The following is a 23,618-nucleotide window of genomic DNA, read 5'->3' on the forward strand; positions in this document are numbered from 1 at the left end:
CCGGATTTTATGATCGAGAGTGTATATTACGCCATTCTGCCACCCAATGCTGCCGTTCTCTGCACCAATTCAAACGTTGATAACAATGGTCCACAGTCAACGGAAGCACTAGTCGTGGGCGGAATGAAACCAGTCCAAAGGCTCTAATGCGACGGTATAATGTACGCATACTAACAGGTCTACCTACTACTCCAAACCATTGGTCAGCAATTTGACGCGTAGTAGCAAAACGGTATCGCAGAGCCAGTTATCTAAAGCGCCTATCTTAACGCTCTGTGGTACGCCTCGGTTGACCAGTTGGGCTTCTTCTTGTTCCTCTACCTTCGTTTGTCCACACAAACCAGACACGCATAACAGTTATTGCCGTACAATTAATACGACGGTCAACTTTGCGATATGACAAACCCATATCTCTATAGTACATTCATTTAGCAAATTCCCAACTGTAAATATGAGCACGTGTTGATATTCGCCGTCTTATTCGTCTAGAGGCTATTAAATATAATTTATTACCAGACAGATTCTCATGTTACAGATCCAAACTTGCCAGCATTTTAAATTCAAATTGTATCGTGTTGATTTTTAAGTTAATATATCGTGTTATATTTATGTTATAGTTATTGTTAAGTTATTTACTGGTCGTGTTATTTTTTAGAGTTTCGTTTAATTATGATATAATGATTAAATTTCAAGAAATTCTTACACTAACAGTTTCAAAAGTAAATATTTTTAAAAATCATATGATACACATCAGTACGACCCTGTTTGGCTTTCACGTGCTTATATTGACAATTGGGAATTTGTAAAATGAATACGGTTTATACGCAATAATTGTACCCCTGTCAAAATCGCTAACAGGGTGGTAATTTTGGTGTCTTCGAACTCGAGGCATTTCCTTACACTGAATACAATTATACTGAGGAATAATAACTAAAAATTTCTATACGAACCGGTTTTCACAAATGGGTCTTTTCACAAAAAAATTTAAAGATAAAACTTTATTTTTATAAAAAGTAGGAAAGATAAAACTTTGGTATTGTTATCATAGCATGTTTTAAATGTAGTCATTATGTTGCCAAAAAATTAAGTTCAAGAAATTATTCCTTCTGGGTGTAACACTTCTAATGTCACTGAGTATATTATTTGTTTGTTGCTTATTAAATTTACAGCGTGAAGTGTTTATAAAAAGAGGTGTTCTGGACTATGGCGGGGATTCTGATTTTATAGGTGTAAGTGTTTAAGATAATTTTGTGTTTTGGCACAAGGGTTGTAGGATCTGTGGAATTGAAAGTATACATCTGGACGAGTTTACGAGTCCAGGTCTTGGCGAAGTCAGAAGATTAAATACAGGGTTAGTCGGATTTGATTATATTCTGCTAGCATAAAATAAAAGTAGTTGCTGTCTGAAGATAAATGGGGAGTTCATGAGATTCACAATAGAGACTTGTAGCTGGACTGGATCGAAATGTTTCGAAGCTTATTCGAAAGTCAGTGTTGTGAACAGAGGTTAACGATTGTAATAAATTATTGGATGTGGACAGGTAAACTATACAGTTAAATGTTAAAGTTATATGTATTTTGAGGAGTTTGTTTTTATTGCAGCTATACCAATATTTTAGTATTAAAAACACCAGCAATATAGCGATTTATAAAGTCATGTTAAGATGTAGAACTAATTTAAATACTTTAATAAAACAAAGCGCAAAACGATATTATCCACAGAATAAATTAAAAAGTATTTTTGAATATGATTTTATATTAAGTAGTAGACAATTACTTTAAAAAGTGTATTAAAAAAATAGTTTTAAAATGTATCCTTGACAGTTACATTATTGTTGAAGTAAAAAAGGCAGTAATAAAATAATTCTAAAAGATAATTTGGCTTTATTGAATTATAAAGTAGTGGACTTAAGGTTTATCTCGATAAATTCTCGAATTGATGTCTACTTTCCAAATTAGTATATTCTCGTCTAATTTTTTTTTGTTTAGTGTTAATATCTTTAATTATCTTTACAGTTCAGTTGGACTAGTTTTATAGTACTTTTAACACATTTTCCAATGTAACTTAGTCTAAGACTTAATTCAGATCTACAACGCACATATACATTTTAAAGCTTTCCCACAACTTTCCTTTAAGATTAAAAGTTTAAAAATTGTATTCAGTAGGATATCTTTAGGGTAAATGGCAAGAATTTCACTGTTTCCATTATATATTTTTTTCCATTGGTATTGTAATGCTGGTCCTCTGCTGGTCTTATACGTTGCTGTTTAAAATGTCTTCAAAAAATACCTCTCAGTATGCTACCGCTGATCTCTCTTTTCGTGATTACCATGTTTTCATCACCATCACTTTCTTCTTCTTCCTCTTTTGCTTCCGTAGTTCCAATACTCACAGCGTTATAAAATTCTTTTATATGGGTAACATATACCCATTACCCATTGATCTGTTTCTATTTTGTCTAGATTTTTATATTCATTTTTAAGTTTTTTCTACAATTTAACTTTTCTTTGCAATCTTTATGGCCGTGTTCATGCCTTTATTGAGTAACGTCCAATAGTTTCTTTCTATGCTTCTTATGTTATAATTGGTCCTATTTCCTATATCCTTGCATTGATGGAAGGTATTTTTGTTTCTAGCTACAGTATTATAGGTATGCTGTCCTCTTCTCGTAGGTCAAATGTCCGATTTGGGTTTTAAATATGGCTTTGATATTTTTGCAACTACATTTGACTTCTATCCTTTGTTTAGCAGCTTATACACTGAACGTTTACTTACATTTCATTTACATTGTTTCTGCATGTTACCAAGTTTTTCTCAAATTTTTCTCTTTTCTTGTCTCTCAAGCGTTTTTGTTAAACTTTTTATTGTTTGGTCCTCTAGAGCTACTCTTTGTTTAGTTTTTAGAGTATTTGGGTGGTTTTTTCTTAATTAATGGTAATTTTTATATAAATTTTCCCCATTTGTCTTGATATTATTTCTCTATTTGTTGTTATTTAGTGTCTATCGTTGACTGTATATTCCACCAAGTGTTCGTGTGTTTGGGAAAAAAAGTTTCTTCTTATATGATTATGAGCGCAAAAGTCAATGAGATCTTAATTTAATGTGTCTAGATCGTTAAGTCGCTGTTTCTTATTGCCTATGCTCACATTACATCTTGCGTTATGTTCTCCAAGAATCATTATTTTCCAATTATCTGTATCCTCTCCATTACATCTTTCAGATTATTATAAAAATCTTTAGTTTTAACTTTCGGTGTTCTTATGTATGTAACATAAACTAATAATATGGAATTTGCTGTTTTCCGGAAGTTAGGGTTAGTTTTAAGATTATGTGGCTGTTATATTCGATATCTGCTATGTTTTTTTTTTGTGCAGGAAAATACCCACTCTTAAACTTGCCCGATCACCTTTGCCCTTTTCGCTTACATTTTCGTATTTGGATTTGTTGTGCTGTCTTAGTAGTTTCCGATACTGCGCATATATGGATCTTGTGAGAAGTCATTTCTATTAGTATCTTAGTTCGGTATTACTTGTCGTAGTTCTTTTCCTTGCCAAAGTCTTTAAATGTTTCTCTCCTAGATTCGAGGCTTTGTGATCGATTATATATTATTTTTTTTACGGGAAAGGTTGCTGGCTTTACTTTTCAATCATCCTCTGTGATGAGAGCCTTGGAACTACCTGTTCTGCTGGTGTTACTTAATTAATTTTCTCTTGTTCTATTCCTCACCTTTGGAAAGGTTGTGGAGAAGTTATGCCATCAATGTATGGTTGCTTTCCATTCTTCTTTCTCCGAAAGTGAGAGGGAGAGAGTAACCGATGGTGGTCTTTATTTGGTCTGGCCATCGAAATGGTCCATTCTCTCCATTCCTTTCAGTTGTCTGGATACGTATTAAAGTATCTCAATATAATTTGGCTTATATATTTGGCAATATAATGGTCGAGTTCGGTTAATTTTTGAGATTTATGCGACATGCTGTCCAAGCCATGCGATTCATTCTACGACAGACCCACATTTCAAAGACCATTATACGTTGTGAGTCAGCCCAAGTTTCTGTAGAGTAGGTAGCGATAGGATGTTACTTCGTTTTTTGATCCCTAACTTAATCTCACAATATTTTTCATATATCTCACTAGTTTAGACATAATGCTATACTTAAATTTTGAGATGTTTGGTACTTATTTTAAAGTTGTAGTTAAATAGTATTAGCGATATGATTAAAGGTGTTAAGGTTTTTGTTTTAGAATTATTTTGTTCTGTCTGTGTACAATTAAATCAACTATTGCAAATATTTTGCAAATATTAATTAAAATTTTAAATTTAGCGATATACAATTAATTGGTAAGTATTGCTATTTATTTAATACTTTGCTTTACATTAAATTGTTTTTAGGATTTACGTAAACATAAAATGGAATCTGAAGTATGCGAAATAGAACTCGTAGCTAACGATTTAAGACACACGTTGATGGACCTAAACGAATGGGCTAAGCCTTTTAAACCAGAAAAGAGGCTTATTAATTTTCTTGATGGTGTTTTTATTTACAGTGATCCTTATGGAGTTGTATTAGTTATTGGGGCATGGAACTATCCATTATTGCTAACATTAGGACCAGTTGTAGGTAGGTTATATATATTTATTATTTTTATAACTTACAATCACAAAAAATTTAAAATTTATTTAAAAAAATTTACTAACTTAAAACTTTACAATACTATAACAGTACTTAATAATATTAGAGGACTACCGTTTTTTCGTCCTAATAGAGGGGAGTCTGGAATCTTCAAAAAATAGCCTAGGACGCCGCCTGACTGACAGTGCAGGATTCGTTCTGGTACTCCCGGCGATAGTTCCCGAGGTAATTTAAAACGCGTTTTCATCGCCGAACTTACGCCGAAAGCTTGCCTGCAAAACCAGACCCTCCTCTGTCATCCAGCGATCCAAAAGCGGAATGGTCGCTGTAGCATAGAATCACTTCCGAAGCACTACGTTCATTTATCCACAAATGGTCCGTAAGGAGGCACCCTGTCGCTTTTCCCCATGTCTCCTTTTTTTGGTCCTAAAAACTGTTTTTTCTAAGGAAACCCCTTTGAACACAGTCTAACTCATACAGTCTATCTGACTTTTTTACCTCCTAAGATACCTTACAGCATCTTTTCCTTTTACCTTTGCTGTGGGTCTAGCTGTTTTTCTTTCTCTCCTTTTTATTAATCAACTCATGGATAAAGTTGTGTACACTAGTCCAACCTACTTTATTTTCAATTACTGTTTTAATCATTTTTCCTACTGTAACAAAATTTACACCTCTCTCTCGTTCCATTCTGTTTATTTCTACGATTTATCTGTTGCACTCTAACATCGTATCTATCACAGTGTCCGAGTGTCCGTGCTATAGGCATTTATCCGTGTCAGCCTTTCCGAACCTAGAGAGGTAGTCACTAAAATACAAATGTCCTGTGAGCACCTGCGTAAAAAAATATTCCAGTCGCCTGTAACCACAATCCACCCAATTCCACCCCACTCTTATTTTCAGAATCAGCATCTTTATCCACTGTTCCACATCCACAAAAAGGGGGATCTGCAATACTATCTGTATCTGAGAAATCAGCATCATCATCACTTTCCAAGCCAGTGAAATTTTCCCAATATTCTGTCATTTCCATTTATGATAAACGACGAGTGATTCTGAAAGAACGTACCTATATGTATAGAAAGGTGTTCAATTGCATAGTGTTACCGAAAAGCGACAAAACAAGTAATTTCGATATCAGTGTCAAACAGAACGTGACAGTGACTGTGACAGTTTATCTGACAGTGACAAACACTGTCAGATAACAAGAGGAACGGCTGGGTAAGATCCAAAACAAAAGTCAAGGACATAGCAACAAAAATTGCCATACTTAAATGGAGCTTCGCGGGCCACACTGCTAGACAAAAATACCAACGCTGGAATACTACAATATAACATTGGAAACCTTACGAAAGTAAACGACTAAAGGAAGACCACAGATGAGATGGGTTGATGACATTAAAAGAATAGCCGGAACAAATTGGAAATATGTTGCTCAAGATAGAGACCGATGGAAGGGGTTGGGAGAGGCCTATGTCCAAACATGGACGACAGACGGCTAAGAAGAAGAAAAAGAAGTTAAACAGAAAAATTACAATATTAGAAAAAAATCAAAATAGAAAATTCACATCTTACCTTCAAGTCAGTGTAATTTACACTCCCAAATTTTTCTTTGCAGTTTATGACCAGTTTTGATTTGACAAGTGGGGCTTTACGGCCAAAATAGCTGCTTGGCTATCTGTATAAATGTTCGTTCGCTTTGCTTTGGAGTCTTCATTATGGATTTTGTCAATTCAGGTCATCATCATCATAACATGGCTCGACAATCCGTTGTGGATCTTGACCTGCTCACAAAGAAGTCGCTACTCCTGTCCATTTCTGGCAACTTCCTTCTATCTTCTGACTCTTAGAATCATCATCATCAATCCATCTCCTTCGTGGTCGTCTTCTACTTCTTGTGCTCTCTGGTTTTGAAAATGTTAATCTCTTCGTGTATTCGTGATCTGACATTCTAGCAATGTGTCTAGCCCATGTAAGTCTCTGCACTTTAACGCATTTCACAATATCTGGATCGGTGTATAACTGATAGTTTAAAGTTGTATCTTCTACGCCATAGTCCATTTTCATTTATGGTCCCAAAATCCTTACTAAGATTTTTTCTCTCAAAACTACCAAAAAGTCTTTTTTATCATTTTGAGATAAGGTCCAAGTTTCAGCCCCATATATCAAAACCGGTCTTATTAAGGTCTTGTATATATTTAGCTTTACTGCACGTTTTATAGTTTTATGTTTTAAATGTTTCTGGAGACCGTAAACAGTTCTGTTTGTTATTGCTATGCGTCTTTTTATTCCGTTGCATGTCGTATTTGTTGAGTTTACAAGCTATCGAAGATATGTGAATTATTTGACTTGCTCAAAGGTATGGTTGTTAATTTGAATTTTGTGTTGGATATTTCGGAGGCTTTTAGCAACCAGCCTATATTTGCTTTTTTTTTGTTTACCACAAGGTCTAATTCACTTGCCGCGTCCACAAGCCTTATAAAACACTGCACCATGTCTCTCATACTTCCGCCCACTATGATTATATCGTCAGCGAATGAAAGAATTTGCGTCGATTTGTTTAAAATAGTTTCATTCATTCTAATATTTAATTGTCTGATTGCCTTTTACAAGGCAATATTAAAGAGAAGACACGCCATCGCGTCTCCTCTTTAAAAAAAATGAGAGTTTTCTTGTTCAATTCTAACGCACAAGCTTACGTTTTGCATTGTTGAAAAGATGGTGTGTATCTATGTATCAATTCAGATCATCAGAGCAAAAACTTAAGCCTGGAACACAGTTCTATATTGATCTAGATTGTAAAATTTGTTATAATTACCTGTTTCCCCAAACACTTCTAACTCAGTAAAATGGGTAGTTTTGGATGATTTAGTAGACCATATTCCCATTAATGATTGGGACTTCTTGTTCTCTAAATGGGATAATTGTGTTAATCTTCTCAGTGCAGATTATTTCTGGTGTAATTATATCTGACTTAATCTGAAAGATTACTTCCTGAAGTATAATCACAGTGATATTTGTGTAACTACTCAATACACAAATCGTCCTCCAATTATTGTTTGCTTTGTCTCAGGATAGCCATTAAGGCTGCAACCAAAACGTATAATTCCAGCAGGGGAGACCTAGGGTAGCGTCTAAAGATGCCCTTCCTCTACTATTTATGGCTTCTGTCATATTTAGAACCATTTGTCTGTTGGTTATATTGTTAATATGGATATTTCAATTAAGTTTGGAATCCAGAGTTACCCCTACATACTTGACCTCGTTGTTTCTTTATAGATTCTTGGTACTATATTTTAAACTATAGCGTATTTATATATATTGCATTCAGTCATTTTGGTTCAAGGTTTAAAGAACACGAGAAATGTTCTAATATGACAATAGCACTAATCTACTAGAAAGTAGTCTATATACCTTATGTTTTGGTAGCGTCCAAGTTTTGGTAGCCCAAGATTATGATGACTGGGTCTTATCTGAGTTTTATATAAAAAATTAAAAAACGGGAGGAAGACACATACACACATATACATAGTGATTAATCCCTCCCCTTAGTACATGTCTATACTATTGTACAGTGGCATCCACATGTCCAAAAATCAAACTGGTCTGACCTCACTGTTACCTATCTGACCCTATCTGACCTCCAGGCTTTTCCTCCACCCATACTCAATATGTGACTTACGTGCGGAGGCTTATGATCTTCAAAGTTACTTCGATTGCCTTGGGTAATGGAAGACCCTCTGTTTATCATAATTGTGTTTAGGCCATCTATCTGTAGGGTTAGCACACATATCGGCTTTTCTCCCTATTTACATACATTATGATTCTATATAGAAGATACTCTGGCATAACTTCGGGACATAAGTCGCTAAAAAAGATGTGTGTTTCGGACACAGGGCCACCCGCCTAAGTTGATAACTGTCGATGAAAACTTGTTTTTTTCGTCGACTGGTCATCCGAGTGGTCTGGCCGCCAAGCCCATGTTTGACGCATATGGTCTCGATGTTCAGGTTTCGTGATAGGTCTCTATGTGATCTGCCATAAGGGCCTACGCCTGAGCGGCTATATAAAAGGTCTAATGGACCTTTTATACTTATCCATTTAGTTTTAGTGAAAGCATCGGTATTTAGTAAAACTTGTACAGAGAATTTAGTGCGATAACTGAAGGTGTTTTTTTATCCTTAACTATGATGTGTGCATTCCCAAGTGTATTTATAGTACTCTTATACACTCCGTTAAATATGTATGTTTGGTTAAATGATAAAAAGTGTGCGTGAGGGGTGTGTGCATTCCCAGGTGTATATTGCCATCACACACTCCGTGTATATTGTTCTGAAGTATTTTTTTGGGTCTTCTTTCACCGTTTGTGTTGACTGCTGCATAGCTATCTCAGTATTTTTAGATCCTGCTGGTCCACTCTATATACTGCAACTCCTGTGGTCTGTGCACCGTCCTTAGGTTTTTGTCATAGTCTGTTAAACCTCTTAATATTTTGTTGGGATGGTTTCTGAGGTTGTTTAAATGTCGTATGCTCTCTTGTCCATTGTTACTAGGATCTTCTTTTGGTTTGAATCACTATATACATACCTTAACGGTACCTATTTTGGCATTCCCAGCACTTCTTTGATTATGGAGTTTTGGACTTTCTTTGAATCTTCTTTCTGTTTGTTTTGCAGGTCTGTCCCCATGTTGCAGAGGCATACTCTAATGTTGGCAGGATAATGCTGTTTGCAGCTCTGATCTTTGTTTTGAACCTCAGATTACTTTTACGGCGTATTAGCGAAGAGAGTTGATTCCTGAATGCCTTGGCTTTGTAGACCGTTTGGTTTACATGTAAACGTCAGCATTTGTCAAGCGTCTTATGGAATAATTAATCAATATATTGAAAAATTGGAAATCGAAAGATGTCAGCAAACGTTGCTAACCGATATATAACCTTACGTTTTCTATATATCGTAAATTCGTTGTATGACATATGATATCTCATAGCTGTATTAGTTCTAGTTGAAATAAATATCGCTCTTCCTGATAATTAATTCAAACATTTTTTTGCCTGTTTCTATTAATAAAAAGATTATTTTAAAATTATTTTAAAATAAACATATGAGCATTTTCTAGTTTTCTTTCATGTAAATAATATCTATATAAGTGAATCATTCCATTAATTATTAAGGTACAAGGGGAATTGTCATAAATAATTTCTATTTTTTAAATTCCTGGAATGAAATATATTTATATTGTTCTCAAACGTTTATTACAGACTATAACCAGAAAACGCTGTTAATATTTTATATTTGATTTATGATAAAATTAAGGGATGATAGTTTGGGAAAGAAGTCTTATAAAATATTAAATTAAAATATCAATCGATGTTAGAAGTGTGTCTGTCATTATATAAACTATCTCTGTATTGTTATAATGGAGCTAATTTTTATAAAAATTGTTTTTCATTATATTGATTATTATATCTACAGTTTTAAAGACTCTTTTTATTGAACTTTTGATGGAGTATTCTTCTGTCTAATTTCGCCTACCAAACGACATCATGATATTTAAATATTTGTTATTTATTATTGGAACAAAATTACAAAATACGAATATTACAAAGTACAAACTAGCTTTAGAATAAAATCTAAAACTGACTAAAATTTTTAGACAAAATCTAGATATGTAGGTGCCTATATGGCGAATTACACAGAAAATATCCACTTTTTTGATGGCAAAAGCATTGATTTTGAAATTTGAGAGCACACTCTTGGGACAATTTTTTTTTATCCTTTGGTACTTGAATGAGCGAATTAATAGTGATTTTGGAGTGTAAAATGTCGTTAATTAAAATCACAATAGAATACGTTCAAAGGCAGCTACAAACCTTGTTAAAAAACAAAAAGAATAGCCTTTTAATACTTTTAAAATAATGCTTTTGTTTTTCTCTTCATTCGCAATTTACAGGGTGAGTTTTAAGTATGAAACACCGCAATTATATCGAAAATGGTTGCACGATTTTTATAGGTTTTGCTGTGTAAGAGACTTGTGATTATAACTAAATAAAAAATAGTGCTTTTTATGCGAAATTTCAAAAATTATTAATGATTTTGGAATGTAAAAATGTCGTGACTTAAATTTATTGTAGAATCTGTTTAAAAGCACCTACAAACCTTTTTAAAATCAAAAATAAAGGTCTTTTCTTATACTTTTAAAATGAAGCTTTGATTTTTGCTTGTATACATTGCAGTTTGCTGATGACCAGGTTGTTATAGCAGTATAATTACAAGAAGAATATAGAAAGTGGGGACTAGAAATTAATACAGAAAAAACAAAACACCTACCAATAGATACCGACCTATCGAACATCACATTAGGAAATAACGAAATCATCATGCCCTGCGACCATTACACATACCTAGGAATCGTTTTTGACACAACGGGGAAAGATGATGAAGAAATAAAGAGAAGAATAACACAATCTAGAAAAACAATATGTTGTCTAAACAGGGTACTGTGGAGTCATGAAATACAAAAAAAAAAAGAAAACACAATATCTACGAATATCTTATGAAAAGCAGTCTATTGTACGGAGCCGAAACTTGGCGAATAACCGAAAACAACAGAAGACAACTGGAGGCAATAGAAATGGACGCTTTTAGAAGATCAGTAAAAGTGTCATGTAGAGAGAGAATACGTAATGATGAGATAAGACAGCGAATGGGGGTTGACGGCTCTCTAACAACAGACATAGAAAGAAAACAGCTGATATGGTACGGACACGTCCAGAGGATAGATAACTCAAGACTCCCAAAAATAATTATGTAATGGATACCACCAAACCGTAGAAAGAGAGGAAGACCCAAGAAGACGCAAGAGATCTTAGAGAGGACCAATGGGATCATAGAGTGTCATGGAAATTAGGCATCGGACAACGTCGCAAGACATTTTAAAACCGATTGATATATATTCTTAATTTACAGGGCGAGTTTTAAGTATTAAACGCCTCAATTATCTCGGAAACGGCTTGTACAATTTTTATAAATTTAAGTGAGTAAGGGTTTTGTAATGCGGCCAATATTAAGTGGTATTTACATTGTTTTTAGATCTTCTGTCTTTCTAAAAATCCAATGATTTTTTTTATTTCATATAGATTACTTTATACAGGGTGGTCCTTAAGTAATTGTACAAACAGAAACCGTAGATTCTGCACTTTAAAATATTACGATTTAAGCCAACTTGCTTTAATAAAATGTTGATATTAAGAAAGATACAGGGTGTCAAAGTGGAAATTCAAAATTTTATTTTTCGCTATAACTTTTACGTTTCTACATATTTTTGGACAACAATTTACAGTTGGAAGCTTTTGAGTAGGATAAATAATAATTTTATACTTACTTTAATGTAACTAATAGAGGGCATGTGTGGCATAAATTTGCGTTTAACTTTTTTGCTCTTTAAGTTAGCTCTATTTGTGTTAAAAAATATTAAAGATACTTTATTTTTACAAAGAAAAGGTATACTTGTTAGTAACCTGAAAATTCAACCGTTTTCTAGATAAATGCATTTTATAAGTCAGCTGTACAATTATTCTTAGTTTGATATTTGTGCGGTAAAGCACAGAATACCTGTAGATACGCATAATTCATAGTTTATTCTTATTAAAACGACTTAAAGATGATACTGTAACATCACAAAATGCTTTGTTATGGGTGCTAAATGTCTTATTGGAGAAAAGATATTTCATCTTCTTCTTTAGGTGCCGTGTCCATATTGAGATGTTGGTCGTCATCATGTTTACAATTTCCCTTTGCTATCGCTTCTTAAGTTTCTATAATGGCGTTGTATTACTTTTTCTTTATTGTAAAATGCTCAAAACCCAAAACATGTGGTTTATGCAAGATGGTACACCACCACATTCTAGAGAGAAGGCAGTTAGAACATACTTAAATACAACTTTTCTGAACGTTGGATTGGTCGTGGTAGTCATATTCCTTGGCAATGTGGTGAAATATTGACATAATTATTTAATTCATAAAAAAATCCGAAAAGAATACTTATTGTTCATTACGTAAATTATTTACCCATTTTTATTAGGACAAATAGAAACTAGAGCACAGGTATTGAATAATACATATGTGTCCTGTTTCATAATACTTTTGCTGCAAATCTAACCTGAAAGACTCAGCATTTTTACAAAAACATCATCGTTGTCCTAATAACCGATATTGTTATAAATATTCAGCTCAGCATAATATTAGTTCGTTAGTAAATCATAATAGTCCATTTGCTCGAGATGTAATTATATTTACTTGTAAGCTGTAACGTAGTCATATAAATAAGTAATGTCATCGATAGGTTATTCCGTGTGTATATAAGTAACCAGTGAACGAGATACATCACAGTTTAATACATTATTTAACTTCTGCGACAAATAAGATGTGGTTCCACAATATAGCATATAATTTGGATATGTATCCAAAATAATATATTCATCAATTATACATTATAGCCACCATGTAACCCCGAATTTAATTCGCTTGATTTTGGTGTATGGGGCGCATTAAAACAACGTGTCTATAAGAATCCCATAAGCATTCGCAACCAACTATGGAAAGAAATAAATACTGCAGCAGTTTCTTTAGAACCAATGATGCTATTTAGTATGAGGCGGAGACGATCTTTTATGGAATATATTGACAAATAAATTAAAGAAAATGGTGGACATATCGAACACTTACTTTAAGAAAAAGTTAGGTTATTTAGTTTAACTATTTCTTAATTTGGTTTGTAAACAAAATGTTTTGATTATGACTTTAATTTACGATAAAACGTAAAATGTTTGATGTAAAATCCTATTATTCTGTTATATTGTCAAATCCTATTATTAATTATCCTGCTGAAATATTTATTTTATTTAATATTTTGTTAATTATTAACTTTAGTTTAAGGTATTTTATACCAAAATTTAGAAGTATTATTGTTTTTGTCGATTTTTTCTTCGTTGCCTGGAGTAATTGCCTTAGATCAGAATTATGAAGCTGATTTTTAAAATGCGATTATCTCGAAAACTATTGAGTTTTAAGGTTATTAACAAGTATCCTTTTTTTTTGTTAAAATAATGTATCTTGAATATTTTTTATCTCAAATACAGGTAACTTAAAGAGCAAAAAAGTTAAGTGCAAATTTATACCACATATGTGGCATAAGTGGCGCCCTCTATCAGTTACATCAAAGTGTGCATCAAATTATAATTTCTCATATTTAAAAGTACCCAATTTTAAATTTTTATGCATAAATGTTTACAAACATGAAAGTTATAGCTAAAAATAAAATTTTAATTTTGCACTTTAACACCCTGTATCTTTCTTAATATTAACATTTTATTAAAGCAATTTGGCTTAAATCGTAATATTTTAAAGTGCAGAATCCACTGTTTCTTTTTGTACAATTACTTAAGGACCACCCTGTATATTTTTTGCCCTTTGTCTTTTTATTCTATTAAGATCATAACAAGATTTACTGACAATAAATTAGTGAAAAGTTTAAAGAAACTGGTGCAGTAACAGATGTATCCAAATTATAGAGCAGAAAACCTACAGTACTGAAAACCAATACATGTTTGAGAGAAATATTTGAGTAGTAGAAAATTAAAAATTTTGGAAAACCAGTACCGTATAATGGGGTGAAATTGAACTCTAAAATTATTCATTCAAAAATATGATATTAAATTGTAAAATTCACTACACATTTATTACTAATATGATTCAATAAAATCTTTATTCTTTATTTCTTTATTCGCCCCTGAATGGTGCAATTTAAACCACAATTTACTTTTCTACAGATTTATTTAATTCACACAAAAAACAAAAATATGCTAATACGCCCTAATAAATAAAAGATATCAATGATATTAAAAAAAACTGAACCAAAGAGCCATATTCATTAAAAAAATAATATTTTCTAAAAATTGTAACCGTATGAAACTGTAACGAATTATATTGCCTACCTCAGGGTAAGAACATAGGGGTAGAAAATTGGGGACAGAAACTATGGAAGCGAAGATAGGGCAATCAAAACAATCCTTACTGCTGTGAACGGCACTCAGGGGTTAACTGGAGAGCTGGGGTCGTAGGTAAGTGAATGACAAGGGGGTTGGATTGGGCAGCTACAAAAAAGAAACAAAGGGGTTACTTACGTAAATCTCCTGGACAACTGGGCAATTAAGACAACAAGAAAGGGCTTCTAGCTATTTTAAAGGAAAGAACGCCGCTTCGAAGAATACTAAACTTGCTGGATTTAGGAAAAATATCCTAAAAATAAAAAATACATAAAGGGTTAGGAGATTTTCTAAACCAAAATAAACAAAATGGTTGGAGAAACAAATTAAACGTTTATTTTTGTCTCAAAGAACAGTTATCAAAAATACAGATTGCACAAAAAGCATACTAAATAACATAATAACAAAATTAACAAAAACTTACGTGCTTATCTGTTTACAAAAGAGATTGCTACAAAAATCTTCGAAATGGTTCCTAGGTTATTTATTAATATGGCCAAATTAGATTATTAAAAATTAAGGATATCCTTGTTTATGAAAATATTTTAAAATTTAACCTTATATATGGAATATCTTTTCTATATCATAATCAAATTAAAATTGTTTTTTAACAACAGCAGATTTCTAACACAATGTAAAACTTCAAATATTACAAATTCTTTTAATGAAAGCAATTATCAATTATCAAAAATAATGTCTATTTAATTTGGAAAAATTAAAATGTTAACTGTTACCTTAATTCACAAAATTTGCCACTTAACTTTGAAAAAACTTGCTATATCTGGGATTGGAGCTGCAAGGACAAAACTCTCTACTGAAATAAAAAGGAAACCATTTTCATATGCTGGTATGAAGATCTGACGTAGATAGGGTTGGATCAAGCAGGTAAACGACAACAAAGCTGGTGGGACATCCTATATAATCATTTTCCAAAATTTCTTCAGTTCCGGTGTACTGTACAAATCTTATGATGATTACTCTGTTCTAAACTGCCATTATGCAAAGAGTATTGTCACCTTAATCGGTCTTAAGACATTACACACAAAGAAATTGAATCGACTCCCGATTCAAAATCGCCCAAACATCTTTCTACTCTAAAATCTCTTGCTTGACTCCTCTTGCGTTAGATTTTACAAATTCAACCAAAATAAATTCCCCTCACATCTCACAACTAGCTTGTGGTCTAAGAACCTAAACAAACAATCTACCCTTCTTGAATTCGTTCTTAGCAACGAACCGACAAAAAAAACATTGAAATATTTCCAGCTTTATTACGTTTTAGAAAAATTGAGTACCTGACTTGCAATATTTTTTCTAAGAACCTCTTTTGGGGGACTCGAATGTAAACAAATCGTTTTCAACGACAAAAACAAGTTTTTTAAATTCGTCGAAATAACACATAACATGTATTATATTGATTATTTTAACTTTGTTGCAAACAGACAAAAAGGAGCGTCTTTAGAATTTTTTAACATATAAATATTTCGTAGTTAAAAAAATTTAAAACGCTACAAAACAGGTCGTGAAAAGTAAACTTTAAAATGCTTAAACCAAAGAATAACAAAGTTGGGCTACTACTGCAATGTAGAACACCAAAAAACATAATTTTAAACATCTTTAAACATATTTATATTAAGTATAAAGTGATATTCTACATCTCCATTACATCAACTCGTTTTTTAAAGGTACAAGCTGTTTCTGTTGAATTAAGGAATTCAGGATAGGGCAAAATCGCAATAATATCCACTCACTTCAACCTAAAATTTATCATATTCAACTACATAGTTTAAAGGTCTTATTTACTTCAGCCATAGATTCGTATACTACAATGTCTAGGTTCTTTTCATTGGCATAGCGATAGTCTTGCATCTTTCTTCTTCCTCCCAATACCTTTAATTACAGAAAAACTCCTTCTTTGATGTCATTCTTGTTATAGGCAAAATATTCAACCCCGTCAGTATTGTCAGAATCATAGAAGTTTGACGTTTTACTTTCTGTTTTGTTATCACTTGGTGGCTCTTCTTCACTATTGCTTTCAGTTTCATCAGTTTGGTGAGCTACAACACTTTTTCCTGACTAGACATCAAGCGGTTGGGTCAAATGTATTGAGTTTTTGACCAAACATATGAAGCCTATATTGTTTTGTTTGCATAAAGATATCATTTAATCGGTAAAATGTGGGGAAAGGTTATCTCCTATGATGATGTTTCGCCCTTCAAGACGTTTTGCATGTAGTTAAAGGGTCAAAGTAAACCAATCCGTAAATGTCTGTGAATTTTTTTATCCATGATGGGTGCGGTTATATCGACAACCTACAGAGCAGCATCTGTCAGTACAGAAAGGTGATCACTTTGGACCATTTTCAGTCCATTGTAACCACATTTTTTTTTGCTTTATAAATTATATATGGTGATAACAGACGAGACCTACGAATCATTATCAATCTGTATTGGAATCAAAAGGCCAATATAAAGATAGAAGAACAAAAGTCCGAAAATATAGATATAAAAAGAGGAGTAAGACAGGGCTGTGTTCTGTCACCATTACTGTTTAACGTGTACAGTGAAGCCATATTCCAGGAAGCGATAGCGGATCTGGGTGATGGAATCTCTGTAAACGGAAGATTAGTAAATAACATAAGATTCGCTGATGACACCGTTATAATGGCAGACACCCTGGAATCGCTACAAGAATTGGTAAATAGAATTAACAATTACTGCATTAGATACGGACTAAAAATAAATAAGAGAAAAACTAAATTTATGATTGTCTCAAAAACGCAACATGGAAATGAAAGATTAATGATAGAGCAAACCCAAATAGAAAAAGTAGAGACATACAAATATCTGGGAACCTGGGTTGATGACAAAAATGATCAAAGCAGAGAAATCAAAGTCCGAATTGAAACTGCAAGGCAAGCATTTGTGAAAATGAAGACAATGCTTACCAACAGAGACCTTCAGTTGCATCTCAGATTGAGGGCTCTGAGATGTTACATATTTTCTATCTTACTATACGGAATGGAAGCTTGGACATTGAAGAAACAACACATAAGAAAAATAGAAGCGTTCGAAATGTGGTGTTACAGAAGAATATTAAAAATTCAGTGGGTTCAAAGGATTACCAATGCTGAGGTACTACGACGTCTAAATAAGGAGTTAGAAATTATGAACAGCATAAAAAGAAGAAAACTAGAGTATTTGGGTCACATAACCAGAGGAGAAAAATATGAGCTGCTGAGAATTATTATGCAAGGAGGGATCCAAGGAAGAAGAAGCATAGGAAGAAGACGCATCTCCTGGCTGAGGAACCTTAGAGAATGGTTTAACTGTAGTTCACTACAACTTTTCAGAGCAGCAGCCAACAAAGTGACCATAGCCGTTATGATATCCAACCTCCGATAGGAGATGGAACTTTAAGAAGAAGAAGGTGGTAACAGCAAACCCGTTCGGGATATTTGGTGCCGCGTGGAAATATCATTTTCTTATTTGCGGAGTTACCTTGTACATTGGTCTCGTCGTAATTAAATATGTTATTAGGTGGAATATTTTCTAATTCTCTATTTAGATTCTCGAAGTAGGCAACTAAATTTTTTTTTTAAGTATTAGCTCTAGGTCTTTTATTATTCGTCGTCATTTTTTGGGTAATTTCTCCTTTATACCATCTCAGTAATGAATATACCCAGTTAATTCCATGTAAATTGTTTTTAAAAAGAACCTGGGTATTCAAAACATTTTTGGTTATATTTTATATCTCGCAAGTCAAGGGGAATTCTCCACTCGTCGCATACTGCAGCACGTTGTATAATGGTTTTTTCATCATTCGCTGAAAATACAGTCTGCCTACCATTTTTTCTTCACGTCAGCCATTATAGCGGTTACTAAGGGTTCCATAGAGAATTTTATATTCCTCGGCTGCGCGACGTAAAGACCATCCTTCCTTAAGAACTTTCTGGAGGATTTCTTCAGAAAAAATGTTATCAAATTCGCCCCCAGTGGAGATTTTGCCCGACAGACCTATTAAGTTAGCCTAACTGTAAATTTTTAAATGTCCCGCGTAAATTACGATACCCTGTAATATAGCGTGTTTACATATGTTGACAGAGAACATGTAACTATTAAGATAATTAGTTAAAATAGCACATTTTTTGTAGTTTTTCTCAGACACCGGAAAGTTAGGAAGCTAAAGAAACTTATTAAAAATATAGCCATAATTAAAACAAGCTTTTTTCCATAAAATAATAGACCTACTTTAACTTAACAATCACAGGTTTCACGCTAGTGTTTATTAACTAAAGCGACGTTGTCAACCATTTCTTAAGCTTCTTAGATTTCAGGGAAAATTAAAATATTTACAATCATTTGCAATTATCAATTTTACCCCTTTGGATCAATTTCACCCCATTTTACGGTACTAAATGCTAAAAAAAATTGGTGACAAGATTGTGCTTTCAAATTTCAAAATCAATGTGTTTGGCATCAAAAAAGTGGATAACTTTTATAGAATTCGTTTTATACGGCCCTTTGTAACCCCAGATTAAAAAAATTTAAATAGAGATAAAAACAAAACAAAAAATTTCAAGAAAAATTTTATTTTAAACATTGTAACAAATTCCTGCTTGGTGTTCAATACCAATAGATTTACAGCACCTTGCACTGGCAGTTTTAATTTTTGTTTTTGATATTTTAATATTATTTATTGAGCATGTATTATAAAGTTATTGCTTTGGCAATTTTTATAGAAAAGTACCTTCAGCAAGAAGCCCATTTTCCATGTAAAGTATGTTGTGAATAAATTTTCAATTTTGAATCAATTTTAAGGCAAAGGTTTTGTTATACTTCTTTCATTACTTGTCATAAACCATGTTAAACAACTTTTGACGAACACTTTTTTGTCTTTAACAGTCATAATTTGATGTGACAATTTACATCAGTTTGCTAAAGCAGTTCATACAAATAGTGAACCGGTCATAGACGAGTCTATCGAGAAACCGAAGAGCTGTTGATCACGTTCTATAAGGTATTTAGATACCCTTTAGTAGACTGATATTTTAGCCCACAATATCTGTAAACTACACAGATAATAGAAAGGAAGTACAGGAGAGAGAGGCACATCTTTAGCAAATTCAATTTATTGTTGCCAAGTCTTGCCCGACAGTTTATTATAAATATTGTATTTATATTGAGTGTACAGTTTAAAGGGTACCGGAAAACGGAACGAATGTCATTTTTGTTTAATTTTCCAAAAGAGCATTTTCAAAGTTAGCTTGTATTATCTCATTATCATCATTGGTGCTACAGCCCTATAAAAGAGCCTCGACCTTCCCAAGTCTATTACGCCTGTCAGTTCTATCCATTGCCAACTGTTGCCAGTTTGCTGCGCCTATTTGTCTACCATCCCCATCTACACCATACCTCCATCTTAGTTTTGGTCTACCCCTATTTCTACTTCCCACAGGTTGTGATATAAGGATTCTTCTAGAAGAGTTGTTCTGCTGTGATCTTGCCAGATGTCCTGCCCATCTTAGTCTTCCTATTTTTATAAAGGATACTACGTCTTTACCACCAAATATATGTTTATATCTGTGATATATCTCCAAACACTATTTTCACAGATGCCACCAAATATTCTTCTCAGGATCCTTCGTTCAAATATAAGCAGGAGATTTTCATCTGCCTTGGAAATGGTCCATGTCTTCGACCAATATGTCAACACTGGTTATATAAGGGTTTTGTTTATGGTTATTTTTGTTTTTTGGCTTAAGTTTCTGCTTCTCATATGTCTACTCAGTCCAAAATAGCATTTGTTTGATAGGATTATTCTTCGCTTGATTTCTTCCGTCATGACGTTCTCCTTGGTGATCAGGGAGCCTAAGTATGTAAATTTGTCCACCACTTCAAAGGTAGAATTATCAACCGTGAATTGGTGGCCGATGTTTCTGGCTCTATTGTTGGGTGTTGATGCCATTTTCTTAGTTTTATTTTCATTTACTTGCAGGCCCATATTTTTTGAGGCGTTTGACAAGGTGGTATACATTTCTTCCAGCTTGCGTGTTGTGCGGGCAACTAGATCAACATCATCTGCATATGCCAAAATTTGGGATGATCTATCAAAAATGTTTCCTCTGCTGTCTATTTTTCCAAAGCTATGTTGAAAAGGAGACACGCCAGCGCATCTCCCTGTCGCAGCCCAACATGCGTTTTGAATGCCTGTGATTGTTCGCCCTGTATTTCGACTTTGCAAACAACTTTACGCATTGTAGCCTTAACCAATATTATCAGTTTATCGGGGATGTGGAATTCATCCATGGCTTCATACAATTTATTTCTTAGGACACTATCATAGGCCGATTTAAAATCTACGAAAAGAAGGTATGTGTCGATATTGAATTCATTGGTTTTTTCCAGTATTTGCCTTAGCACAAAGATCTGGTCTGTTGTTGATCGACCAGGCCTAAAACCACTTTGATATTCGCCAAGAAGCTCCTCTGAATATTCACTCAGGCGACCATATAAAATACTCGAAAATATTTTGTATGCTGTATTAAGGAGGGTTATTCCCCTATAGTTTCTACATTTTAATTCATCGCCCTCTTAGTGTAGCGATCAAACGATCCCAATACACCACTCTTCTGGGATTTGTTCCTCATTCCAGGCTCTCAGTATGATTTTATATATATGATTTAATAAGTTCCGCGGGTATACCATCACTTCCTGGAGATTTATTATTTTTTAGGTGTTTTATTGCATCCCGTACTTCCTGAATTGATGGAGGCTCCAATGGTGTATTGTTGTTTGCTCCTGGGGGTGGTTGATTTGGATCTTCTACTTTGATAGTAAGCAGTTCTTTATAGTGTTCCACCCACCTTTTCAATACTTCTTTTTTTGTATTGAGTATATGCCCCTCCTTATCCTTACATAGTCCGATCCTTGGTTTAAATTCTTTTCTTGCTTTATTTAGATTTTTATAGAATTTTCTTGTTTGATTTTTCTTTTTTAATGCCTCAAGTTCTTCCAATATTCTCTTTTCATAAGTTCGCTTTTTTCTCCGATGGATGTACTTCTCTTCTCTTCTGAGATCTTTATATTTTTGTTCTTTTTCTCGGGTTCTTCTTTGCTGCATCAGTTTATATGCATTGTTCTTTCTTCTTGTAATGTCCTCGCACTCAGCTTGTATTATCTACCTATTGTAATAATCAAATACTTATAAATAATTGTTTTAATTTTTAGGTGCCATAGCTGCAGGAAATACTGTAATTTTAAAACCATCTGAACTGGCTCCATATACTGCCGATTTTCTTGCCACAGTATTAACCAAATACCTGGACAGACAATGTTTTCAAGTTTATTTAGGAGGCATTGAGGAAACGTCCGAACTGTTGGAAGAAAAATTTGATTATATTTTCTTTACCGGTTCTACGCAGGTGGGGAAAATTGTAAATCTTGCAGCTGCGAAACATTTAACACCAGTCACTTTGGAATTAGGTAAATAATAAATAATTTTAAAATAAGAAATATATCACTACTTCAATACAAAAGGGCCACAAATAAAGCAAAACGAAAATAGCGTTTTAATAAAAAAATCTAACTTTAAACAGTCATATTTTTATATGCCACTGAAACCTCCACATATTTTACGTTGTTTCGTTGTATCGAAATGATACTAGCGCCCTTTTTGCATTTTAATATTTGAGAGAACGAATATCAAAACGGGATTAGAAGAAGATAAAGAAAAATACTATAGGCAGAGACGATTGTAAAAAAGACAGTCACATAAGCAAAAGCGAAAACCTTGGAAAGAATTTTGAGAAGAACTTCAGGAAGAATATATAACAAATAATAGAAATTTTTGGACGACAATACGACACATAAAGCAAGGAAAACGAAAGAAAATAAACGCAGTAAGAGATACTTCAAACCAAATACAAATAAGCCCAGAACAAGTAGCTAGGGTATCGAAAGAATATTATGAGAAAAAATTTGATACCGAAGTGATAAAGGAAGACAATATAATCAATGAAGGCGAAGAAAACACAGCCAGAGCAAATAAGTAGAGAAGAAGTAATAGAAGGATTATCAAATATAAAAATAGGCAAGGCAGGTGGAGATGATGAAATTGAACCGGAAATGGTAAAATACATGGGAGAAGAAGGAATAAACTGGCTATGGAAAATATATAAAGAGGCGTAGGAAAAACAAACAATCCCTAAAGACTGGCAGAACAATATCATCGTGCCAATATACAAAAAAGGAAAACATGTAAACTGCGACAACTATAGAGCAATATGTCTGTCATTGGTATGCTTTAAAATATATACGAAAATAATAGAGAAGAGACTGAGACAAGAAGTAGAAATGGTATTGGGAGAAGAACAAACGGCATTTAGACCGGGAAGACAGACAAATAACAACATATATATCATTAGAAACCTAATAGAAAGAAGTATAGATACGGGGGAAAAACTAGTATTAGCATTCATAGACCTAAGAGCAGCATTTGACACGATAGAAAGACAATTTATGGAAAAATGCTTGAGCAAAATAAACGTACCTAATGCATTGATAAAAATTATAGAAAGTACTTACAAAGAGGTAAAAGGAAGGGTACAAATAACAGGGGAAAGATCGGAAGCATTTAATTGGAAGAGAGGTATTAAACAAGGAGATAGTCTCACCCCTTTGCTATTCATAATAGTAATGAACGAATTGATAAGAAACACTAGAGTCAGAACCAATCAACTATAGATAATAATAGGTTACCGCAGATTACAACCGGTAACAATAGAGTCCTTAATGTATGCAGACGACATAGTACTAATAGCAGATTCCGAGAATAAAATGCAGAAACTAATGGATATATGGGTAGAACAAATAGAAGAACTAAAAATGGAGATAAACGAGGAAAAAAGTAAGATAATGATAATCAGCGGCAAAGGAGATAAGGAA

General features: G+C 33.4%; 2 protein-coding genes across 2 annotated transcripts in view; both read left to right on the top strand.

Annotated features, from left to right (window-relative positions):
* The window catches only part of LOC140446197 (synaptotagmin-15-like), a 712,326-nt gene that overhangs the window by 592,448 nt on the left and 96,260 nt on the right, over positions 1-23,618 (top strand). The window lies entirely within an intron of this gene.
* The window catches only part of LOC140446196 (aldehyde dehydrogenase, dimeric NADP-preferring-like), a 47,632-nt gene that overhangs the window by 21,443 nt on the left and 2,571 nt on the right, over positions 1-23,618 (top strand). Inside the window, exons 2-3 of the mRNA XM_072538734.1 lie at positions 4,391-4,619; positions 21,903-22,157. Coding sequence (XP_072394835.1) covers positions 4,391-4,619; positions 21,903-22,157 — 484 coding nt within the window. The remainder of the gene's footprint in view (positions 1-4,390; positions 4,620-21,902; positions 22,158-23,618) is intronic.

This window comes from Diabrotica undecimpunctata, chromosome 7 (assembly GCF_040954645.1).
Source record: "Diabrotica undecimpunctata isolate CICGRU chromosome 7, icDiaUnde3, whole genome shotgun sequence".
Lineage (NCBI taxonomy): Eukaryota > Metazoa > Arthropoda > Insecta > Coleoptera > Chrysomelidae > Diabrotica > Diabrotica undecimpunctata.